The sequence below is a fragment of the Denticeps clupeoides genome, unplaced genomic scaffold (genome assembly GCF_900700375.1).
Source record: "Denticeps clupeoides unplaced genomic scaffold, fDenClu1.1, whole genome shotgun sequence".
In the NCBI taxonomy this organism is placed as follows: Eukaryota; Metazoa; Chordata; class Actinopteri; order Clupeiformes; family Denticipitidae; genus Denticeps; species Denticeps clupeoides.
Genome location: NW_021629807.1, coordinates 64,456 through 74,398, shown reverse-complemented (window position 1 = coordinate 74,398; position 9,943 = coordinate 64,456). Strand labels below are relative to the sequence as shown.

Genomic DNA, 9,943 nt, shown 5'->3' with positions numbered 1-9,943 from the left:
CGCTCATATGTAGAGAATAAAGTGAGCAGCATGTCAGTAAGTGGTAAGTCTGTAGAGCCTGAGGGCCCACGTTCCTCTAGAAACCCACCTCAGCTCTCTTATTAAAGTGTGTTTAGAGTGTGTGTGTGTGTGTGTGTGTGTGTGTGAGAAAACCATCCACCAACACCACCACCACCACCATTCTCAGAACTAACATAACGAAGTTACATAAAAAGATGAATGAATGAAAATGACAACCAGCCTGTGTGTGTGTATTTAGTAAGTTATGTGTATATTTGTATTTTGTGTATTTAGTAAGTAGTGTGTGTGTTTCCATGTTATGAGTAGTTTATGTGTGTATATTTGTATTTTGTGTGTGTGTGTATTTAGTATAGTGTGTGTGTTTCCATGTTATGAGTAGTTTATGTGAGTATGTGTGTATATTTGTATTTTGTGTGTGTATTTCCATGTTATGAGTAGTTTATGTGTGTATATTAGTATTTTGTGTGTGTGTGTGTGTGTGTGTGTTTCCATGTTATGAGTAGTTTATGTGAGTATATTTGTATTTTGTGTGTATGTGTATTTAGTAAGTAGTGTGTGTGTTTCCATGTTATGGAATAGTTTATGTGTGTATATTTGTATTTTGTGTGTGTATTTAGTAAGTAGTGTGTGTGTGTTTCCATGTTATGAGTAGTTTATGTGTGTATATTTGTATTTTGTGTGTGTGTTTCCATGTTATGAGTAGTTTATGTGTGTATATTTGTATTTTGTATGTGTGTGTGTATTTAGTAAGTAGTGTGTGTGTTTCCATGTTATGAGTAGTTTGTGTGTATATTTGTATTTTGTGTGTGTGTGTATTTAGTAAGTAGTGTGTGTGTTTCCATGTTATGAGTAGTTTACGTGTGTATATTTGTATTTTGTGTGTGTGTGTATTTAGTAAGTAGTGTGTGTGTTTCCATGTTATGAGTAGTTTATGTGTGTATATTTGTATTTTGTGTGTGTGTTTCCATGTTATGAGTAGTTTATGTGTGTATATTTGTATTTTGTGTGTGTGTGTATTTAGTAAGTAGTGTGTGTGTTTCCATGTTATGAGTAGTTTATGTGTGTATATTTGTATTTTGTGTGTGTGTTTCCATGTTATGAGTAGTTTATGTGTGTATATTTGTATTTTGTGTGTGTGTGTGTATTTAGTAAGTAGTGTGTGTGTTTCCATGTTATGAGTAGTTTATGTGTGTATATTTGTATTTTGTGTGTGTGTATCCATGTTATGAGTAGTTTATGTGTGTATATTTGTATTTTGTATGTGTGTGTGTATTTAGTAAGTAGTGTGTGTGTTTCCATGTTATGAGTAGTTTATGTGTGTATATTTGTATTTTGTGTGTGTGTTTCCATGTTATGAGTAGTTTACGTGTGTATATATATTTGGCGAGGGAGATGATTGGCGGTTAGCTGGCTGTGTGGGCGGAGCCAGGATCTGCTCCAGTCTCCTGGGTGTGTAGGTGGAGCTGGTCCAGCCTGGCCTGCAGGACGTCCTGTCCCTCCTGAGACGACAGCTGCTCAGATGGCCGGTCCTCTGCAGCGGGGGCAGCGGGGGGCGTGGCTTGTCGGGGAAGTAGGTGCGGTTGCATCTGGGTGGGGATGAAAGGCGGCGCTGCTCCCGGGTAACTCCTGGGGTCATGCTGGGTTTGAGAGGTGCCACTGGCCTGCGGGTTCTGGAAGGGAGGGCCGTACGGGTACGGACAGGTGAAGGGGGGCATGTACACCACACCTGGAAACGGGGGCGCCTGCATCTGGTTCTGGGGCGGGGCACCAGGCCGGTTCTGCCCCGGAAAGGGTATTCCAGGGTAGCCTGGCACCTGGGGTTGCCCTGGAAATGGTGGCAGGAAGTGAGGGTGGCCAACAAACATCTGAGGGACTGAAGAGGGCGGAGTCTGAGCTGGCTGCTGATGGAGGGGAGGGGCTGCGGTTTGTTGCCATGGCAGCAGGGCGTAAGGCATCTGTGTGGCATGTGGCTGGTTATTGAACGTCGGGGGCGTGTTTAAGGCCTGCTGGAGGGCTGGACCCCCTGAAGGAGGACAGGATTTTCCGCGGGGAAGAGGGGTGGGGGTCTCAGGGGCTTCTTCTGAGACCAGGGGAATTTTGGTCCTCGGTTTGACTAGAGGCGTCCCACCAGCATCTCTGTTGAGGAAAAACATCATTATTTATCTTTAATAAAAATAATTCATAAGCAGACCACATTTAATTATTATTAGTATTGTATTTTATAACTGTGTATAACCAATAACTATTCGCTGCCCCCACATGGGATGTGGTCTCGGGTGACAGTCCCGTGGGGACGTCCTGAAGTGTCCCCTCCAGTGGAGACGTGGTTTTGCAGTTGGGGTAAAATAAATGTGTGGTGGAGCCCCGTACTTTACCTTGACTCTCCAGGATCCAGACTCAGGGTCTTGACTCTCTGCAACAGGGTGGAGCATTTACCCACAAGCCCCTGGTAGAAGTCCCGCCCCTCCTCCGCCTTCCGTAATAGATCTTCATAATCTTCATAAGAAGCCTGCAAGGCCCTCACAGCGCTCTGCCACCTAAAACAACACACGCGATAAAAATGATATGCAACACTTCAGTTCAGTGTGTGTGTGAGTGTGTGAATGTGTGCGAGTGATCTGGACTCACTGTGTGTGTGTGTGTGCGAGGTTTTTGCGCACAGGTGCGTATCTGGCGTTGGCGTCGGTCAGAGTGGTCAGGATCTTCTCCTGCGCAGACAGGTTCTGCTCGATGTATCCTGTCAGCTCGGAGTACTTCTGGAGCTGCTGCTGGAACATGTCCTGCAGAGAGACACAGGAATGAGGACGCCTGGGACAGGGAGACGTTTCAGAAATGAGGACGCCTGCGCGTGGGACGGGAAGACGTTTCAGAAATGAGGACGCCTGCGCGTGGGACAGGGAGACGTTTCAGAAATGAGGACGCCTGCGTGTGGGACGGGAAGACGTTTCAGAACAAGGCGCCACCTTTATCTCGGAGCGCTCGGTAGTGACGAGGACACTGGTGAGGTCGTCCCTGTGGATAAGTTCCCGCAGCTGTTGCTCCAAGGACCTCCTCTGTTCCCGCATCTCATTAACTTTACCCAGAATCCTCTGCATTTGCTCCGACGCTGCTCTGTCATCTGAGGACCAGAAAGGATACGTGAGCTTCCACTGTGTTTTGTGCTGGATCTACTACGATATTAAATAATAATCTACGTGTGTACTGCGTGTGTAAGCCCCTCCCCACTAGTTACAGGACACTCCCACTCACAGGACATTTCTGGACCAATTTCAAAATGAACAATAAAACCGAAATCCAATACGTGTCTGTACGTGTATTGTGTGTGTATGTATGTGTGTATTTGTATGTGTATTACATGTGTGTGAGTGAATGTACGTGCATGTTTGTGTGTATTACGCGTGTTTGTGTGTGTTTTAACATGTGTGTATTACCTGTGTGTGTGTGTGTATTACGCGTGTTTGTGTGTATTAACATGTGTGTCATACGTGTGTGTGTGTGTACGTGCATGTTTGTGTGTATTACACGTGCGTTAACGTGTGTGTTTGTGTGTGTATTAAAGAGTGTGTGTATTAATGCGTGTGTATTACTTGTGTGTATGTGAGTGAGTTTATTACGCGTGTGTGTGTGTACGTGCATGTTTGCTTATTACGCATGTGTACATGCGTGTTTGTGTTAGGTGTGTGTGTGCGTACGTGCGTGTATGTGTGTATTACGTGTGTACATGCGTGTTTGTGTTTATTACGCTTGTGTGTGTGTGTATTAAGGTGTGTGTACGTGCATTTGTGTTTATTACGTGTGTGTGCGTGTGTGTGTGTGTGTGTGTACGAATTGTGTGTGTGTGTATGTATTACGCGTGTGTGTGTGTGTGTGTGTGTGTGTGTGTTACCCTCTGTAAGTTGTGTCTGTGGCAGGTTTGCCCTCAGCTCCTCCACGGGCCCCTGCAGCAGGCGCAGGTTGGGCAGGTGTTGGCTCATGCGTGTGTGTAGCTCGGTGTTGGTGTGTGTGGCGTCGGTGTGAACTCGCTCGTAACGCTCCAGCTCCTTCTGCGCCTCCTCCCAGGCGGGTCCATGCGTGCAGGACGTTTCCAGCAGGACTTTCCGAAGTTCGTCCAGGTGCTCGTCCACCTCTGTAGTCAGGCCTGCCAGAACTGAGTATATATATATACACACCACACACACACACACACACACACACACACACACACACAACACACACACACACACACCACACACACACACACACGATTATTTCCATTTACAGCATTTACCTTACTTATCCATAGCGACTTACAGTCAGTAGTTACAGGGACAGTTCCCCCCTGGAGACACTCAGGGTTAAGTGTCTTGCTCAGGGACACAATGGTAGTAAGTGGGATTTGAACCTGGGTCTTCTGGTTCATAGGCGAGTGTGTGTTACCCACTAGGCCACCACCACCCTAGATTATAGCACTCAATATGACTGGGAGTGTGTGTATGTGTGTGTGTGTATGTGTGTGAGTGAGTGAGTGCGTGCGTGTACCTTGCATCGCCTGCACCAGACTCTGCACTGCGTTCGGTCGGACGCTGAGAGCCGCACACGTCTCCAGCAGCGTCCCCGGCAGCGAGGGGCTGAGCGCCGCGCCCAGCGCCGCGGAGTCCAGGCAGAGCGAGTCCATAAACTGTCTAGCAGGACAAGAGAACCGCGATGGAACCTCGTTCAGGCACGTCCACCATGAAAATGTCACCTTCCAAAGTGCAACCTACTCCAGCGTCCGGTTCTGGCTCTCGATTCTGGACAGGACGTCCCTCATCAGCTTGGCCTTCTCCTCGCTGGTGGGCGGGGTTTAGCAGAGAGAGAGAGAGAGTTGAACATGGATATATGAGAGAGAACTTCAGAAATGTGAAAACACACACACACCTATAGACGGACGAGGCCTCATGCGCAGCCATGGGAACCAGAGTGGAAAAGAGGTCGGGGCCTGTGGCACCAGGGTCGGTGGGGTTGAAGGGCGATGGCTTTACCAGGGACACGCCTAGGCACGAGGTCGGAGGTCATTACCAAACGCAGGCATGTGGACGACGAGGAGTGCTTTTATAAAGACCTTTGGGAGAAGCGAGCTTGTCTGCCGCAGGCACCGTCTCGTGGTAGATGAAGTCGTTATCTTTCTTCCCGGAGTTCAACCTGACGAAGTGGAGGAAACCACGAAATATATCAAATAAAAAAAACAGAGAATCTGGCAACACGTCGATATTCAAGCACATTCTATCCCTATCTCTCTCTCTCTCTCTCTCAAACTTACTTCCCTCTGATCACATCTGCGCTAAACCGCAAAGCCTTCTGCACTTGAGACTCTGGCAGACCCTGAGGAGGTTAAAGGTTAAAGGTCACAGAGTAAAAAGATGTGTTGTTCTTACGTGTATGTGTGTGTGTTATACTCACCTTACTAAGCTTGATGGCTTCATTCAACCTATCATGAGAGCTCTGGAAATAAGCCACCTGAATAAAAGAAGAACGTCACGTGACCTTGTGGAAGAGCAGTATTGTCGGAAAGGTCACTGTAACCGCGCTTGGTTTCTTTTCCCAGGGTACACTTTGCGAACCGCTAATATACTCAGGGCCCTGTAATCTGCTTTAGGTAAATCACCCTGGGGCTTAATTAAGTAAAGAAACCCACCCTTAATCTGGGCTTTTAGCAAATTACGGCAGCCCAAAATCCTTGAGAAGGTGGCAGCACGACACTTATGACGCGCTAGAAGCTTTTCAGCCTGGCTTTAGACAGAACCATAGTGCAGAAAGTATTAAATGATCTGCTACTTTCTTCTGACCAGGACCTTATCGCTGTAACAGTTCTCTTAGGAGATACCAGACATAGCCATGGAGTCAATTTAGTTTTTTTTGGATGAAGTTTACCACCCATCAATGCTGGAAGATTGTGTAAGAGACACCAGAGACTGCAGCTTGTAAAGAGCGAAATGGCTGAAAACGTATAAAACCTCCTCGGCTCCATTAATAAACTTGGGTTTCAGTCGGGTAAGATCAGATAAAATTGTAATAAAAATCAATTGAGAAGTTGGTGGAACCGTTGGTGGTACTCACAGCCTCGCCAAACTTCTGCTCCTCTTCTGCCTGCTTCCCCATGTGCAGCTGGAGAGTCCGAGAGAACACAAAAGGAAATAAAGTGCTGTGCTGTTATATATAAATGTGTGTGTGTGTGTGTGTGTGTGTGTGTGGGGGGGTTCTGTACCTGTGCAATAGCACTATAGTACCAGATCTTCATGCTGATGATCTTCATCCACTCCTTCTCCTTCTTCGCCAACACACTTGAGTCTGCAGACTCCATTGCCCACACACACTGCTTATAATAATCAACTACCTACACACACACACACACACACACACACACACAGACAGACAGTAGTAGAAATGTCAGTGCAGGTGAAAATGTAACTGTAGTTGTAATTCCACACCATCTACTCTACCTCCTGCTGCAGATGCGGATGTCTGACCACGTGTGTGTGTGTGTGTGTGTGTGTGTGTACCTGTGCACAGATGCGTGCGATGACCAGGCTCTTCATGTTGTCCAGCAGAGATTTCTCCAGAAGACACTCCTGAGCCTGAGCCTGACAAAGACAAACTGTTACACCTCAACTCAGTGGGACTGTGTGCGTGTGTGGTGTATGTGTGTGTGTGTGTGTGTGCGTGTGTGTGTGCTTGTGTGTGTGTATGTGTGCGTGTATGTGCGTGTATGTGCGTGCGTGCATGTGTGTGCGTGTGTGCATGTGTGCGTGTGTGTGCATGTATGTGTGCGTGTGTGTGCATGTGTGCGTGTATGTGTGCGTGCGTGTGTGCGTGTGTGCATGTGAGTGCGTGCATGTGTGTGCGTATGTGTGCGTATGTGTGCGTGTGTGTGCGTGTGTGCGTGCGTGTGCGTGCGTGCGTGTGTGCATGTGTGCATGTGAGTGCGTGCATGTGTGTGCGTATGTGTGCGTGTGTGTGCGTGTGTGTGCGGGTGTGTGCGTGTGTGTGCGTGTGTGTGCGTGCGTGTGCGTGCGTGTGTGTGTGTGCGTGTGTGTGTGTGCGTGTGTGTGCGTGTGTGCGCGTGTGTGCGCGTGTGCATGCGTACCAGCATTAGCCTGATGTTGGCGGTGAGGCTGTGACTCCTCAGCTCGGAGCTGTAAACGTGTGTGAGGTGATCGAGAAGGTAGGAGAAAGCACCAGCTGCCGACTGGAAATGGTTACAGGAAACCTTCATCCCCTACAGGCAGAGACACACAACATGAGAGACAGGCGGGCGGGTAGACAGGCGGGCGGGTAGACAGACGGGCGGGTAGACAGACGGGGCGGGTAGACAGACGGGCGGGTAGACAGACGGGCGGGTAGACAGACGGGCGGGGCAACTTTACCCCTTCTGACACTCTTTTATCCATAGCCCCCAGGAAGGAGTGCAGAGCTCCTGCAGAAAGAGAAAAGAAGTATTCAGTTAGAAGTGTATAAAATATTAGTTCTAAAATCCAGACTGTGTGTGTGTGTGTGTGTGTTTGTGCGCGCGCGTGTGTGTGTGTGTGTACCAGTGCACAGATACGTGCGATGACCAGGCTTCAATATTTCAATGTGATATTAGAGACTAAACGGATTTTAAGCATCGTATTCAGGGAAAATGTTCAGATCGGCATATTTATGTCTGTCTGTTTGTTTCCTACAGTCCCAGTGCAGTGAATACTGTGCAGAGTAGAATTATTATATCTGAATTGGATGTCCTGCTCACCGAGGTTGAAGAGGACACTGGCCTGTTCATATCTGATGTCATCGTGGGTCACGGCCCTCCCTGAGTACAGATCTGTCCTGTCACCGGCGGAGACACACAGATGACTGAGCTGCCTGTCCTCTGCCAGTTTGTGACAGATGACCATTATCGGCCCGGGAACTCACCAGGTGACCGGCACAGCTGCTTCCTGCCCGGTTGTCATGGGAACACGACTCTGGAGGAAGTAGAGCTGGCCGAGGTACTTCTTCAGCGTGCTGCAGCCCTCGAAGTCCTGGTTGACGTTCACAGCACTCTGACCAGGAGAGAAGGGGGGGCTTGATGTTAAAACGTGCTGCTCTCACACACACGGGATAACACACATGCATGCGGACATCAACACACAGTCACACATGCAGACGGGTAAGAAGGTCATGGTATAAAATGCTATTACGCCAGTGAGCTTTAGAGATCCAGCTGAAAGTCACGGTGGGGAGAGAAAAACAACAAAATATATATGATTTAATTTTACTGGAATAAACCAGCGACAAACATCGGAATTTCTGCACAAAAAAAAAAAAAAAAAACGCCTTACCCGTCGTAGGCTCTCCAGCTTCTTCAGAGCTTCGCCGTGCTCCTCTGAGTTCCCCCCGTAGTTCCTGAGTATGAACTGCACACATGGAACAGGTAAGACGGGGAGCAGTTCTACACCAGTACCACCAGGAACAGAACTACTGAACATGAATTCTCCTTCTACCTCTAACTGCCCTGTCAGGCCTGAAGCTCCCAAAAACATGAAATATGAATCAGAATATCTTTATTGTCACTGTAACGAGTACAACGAAATTAGGTGCCGTCCCTGAGCCCTGAGGAAGGGTATCTTAAATACTGTGTGTAATTAAAAAAAAAGCTAGCTTAAAAAGAAGACATATACTAATATAATAACACAAAATATAACATGAAAAGGTATAAACCTTATTATATAACTTTATCCTGTATCTCTTTCCTGATGGCAGCAGTTGGAACAGGTCATAAGCGGGATGTGAGGAGTCCTTTATGATATTTTGTGCTCTCTTGAGGCAAAATATTATAAATGTGATCCCCACCGCAGCTAATTTTGACATCTGCTGTATACCAAATGAGATGCCCAGTATAAATCGTTGAACTCGGGTCACAGGAAACTCAGCAATTGGCACAAGGGAAAACTGGCCAATCATAACGCAGCAATTGGCAGAACTACAGGAAAATTGACCAATCATAACGCGGCAATTGGCAGAACTACAGGAAAACTGGCCAATCATAACGCAGCAATTGGCAGAACTACAGGAAAATTGACCAATCATAACGCGGCAATTGGCAGAACTACAGGAAAATTGACCAATCGGAACGCAGAAATTGGCAGCGCTAAGGAAAACCGACCAGCAATTGGCAGCGCTAAAGGAAAGCTGGCCAATCGGAACAGAGGCGCTCTAACGTTGACCAGAAGTTTAAAATATTTAAACCAGGGCTCGTTTAAGTGGACAATATGCAAGTTTTGTCAGTCCCGCTCCGTGTCTCTGCCCGCGCTGTTCGGTTTGTCGTGCGTGGTATCGGTCTCACCTGTTTGACAGTCGGACGGAAACTGAAGGGTCCCGCTCCCTTCAGGTCCATCCAGATCATCGGCATCCGCGGAACCGCCTCCATCGCGGCTTGAACCTCGTCACGGGTGGGCCTGGAGCCCCGGACACTGATAACGACGAGCGAATTATCGGCGGCGGCACAGCTTTACCGAAACTCACTTCCGGATTCGCCCTCTCACCTTCACCGTGGAACGCAGCGGCGTGACGTCACAGTCCGACGGCTACGCCTCAAAACCAACTTTGAATTGGAACCGTTTTTAATTAAAACAGATATGTTTTTCTATTGGACGTAAGAAAAACAATTTTTGAACCATTTTTAATCTATTTCCACCCTCAGACTATTTCAGGAAGACTCTGTATCTGTCATATTTATACTAAGAAAGGAACACACGTGATTTCAACCTGCTCATCCCTGCTGGACAACATCTCCCACCCCATACAGGAGATCTTCTCTACAACAGCTACATGTGTCGGACCACAAAGGAAATATCTAGTCTTCTTCTATCCTGTTGACTTTACTTTTATAAATAAGATAAACTGATAATCTATGTATACGTGCATTAAAATATATATTTATCTTCTC

At 47.3% G+C, this 9,943-nt stretch overlaps 1 protein-coding gene across 3 annotated transcripts; it reads right to left on the bottom strand.

The window, feature by feature from the left end:
• Positions 1-1,279: 1,279 nt before the first annotated feature.
• Positions 1,280-9,561, bottom strand: LOC114774559 (tyrosine-protein phosphatase non-receptor type 23-like). 3 transcript variants are annotated; one of them, XM_028966346.1, is made up of 21 exons: positions 9,341-9,390; positions 8,337-8,411; positions 8,196-8,218; positions 7,930-8,057; positions 7,766-7,837; positions 7,404-7,453; positions 7,124-7,255; positions 6,540-6,620; positions 6,245-6,373; positions 6,097-6,144; positions 5,440-5,496; positions 5,300-5,361; positions 5,102-5,181; positions 4,918-5,032; positions 4,764-4,829; positions 4,540-4,682; positions 3,908-4,168; positions 2,985-3,139; positions 2,650-2,801; positions 2,397-2,558; positions 1,280-2,157 (listed from the first exon to the last, which is right to left on the bottom strand). In XM_028966346.1, the coding sequence occupies exons 6-21, from the start codon at positions 7,425-7,427 to the stop codon at positions 1,425-1,427; spliced, it is 2,400 nt and encodes a 799-aa protein (XP_028822179.1). In that variant the 5' UTR covers positions 7,428-7,453; positions 7,766-7,837; positions 7,930-8,057; positions 8,196-8,218; positions 8,337-8,411; positions 9,341-9,390; the 3' UTR covers positions 1,280-1,424. The 3 variants fall into 3 exon arrangements, with proteins under 3 accessions (XP_028822179.1, XP_028822178.1, XP_028822177.1); XM_028966345.1 differs by having other exon boundaries at positions 7,766-7,842; positions 9,341-9,384; XM_028966344.1 differs by lacking the exon at positions 8,196-8,218 and having other exon boundaries at positions 7,766-7,842; positions 9,341-9,561.
• Positions 9,562-9,943: the final 382 nt, after the last annotated feature.

What these genes read in the sequence shown, in the direction of transcription:
- LOC114774559 (XM_028966344.1), bottom strand. Translation starts at nt 9,424, where the DNA reads ATGGAGGCGGTTCCGCGGATGCCGATGATCTGGATGGACCTGAAGGGA. An exon ending in AGCAGAAGTTTGGCGAGGCT is followed by an intron (nt 5,497 to 6,096) that starts GTGAGTACCACC and finishes TCTTTTATTCAG; the next exon opens with GTGGCTTATTTCCAGAGCTC. An exon ending in CTCGCACACACACACACACA is followed by an intron (nt 2,559 to 2,649) that starts GTGAGTCCAGAT and finishes GTGTTGTTTTAG; the next exon opens with GTGGCAGAGCGCTGTGAGGG.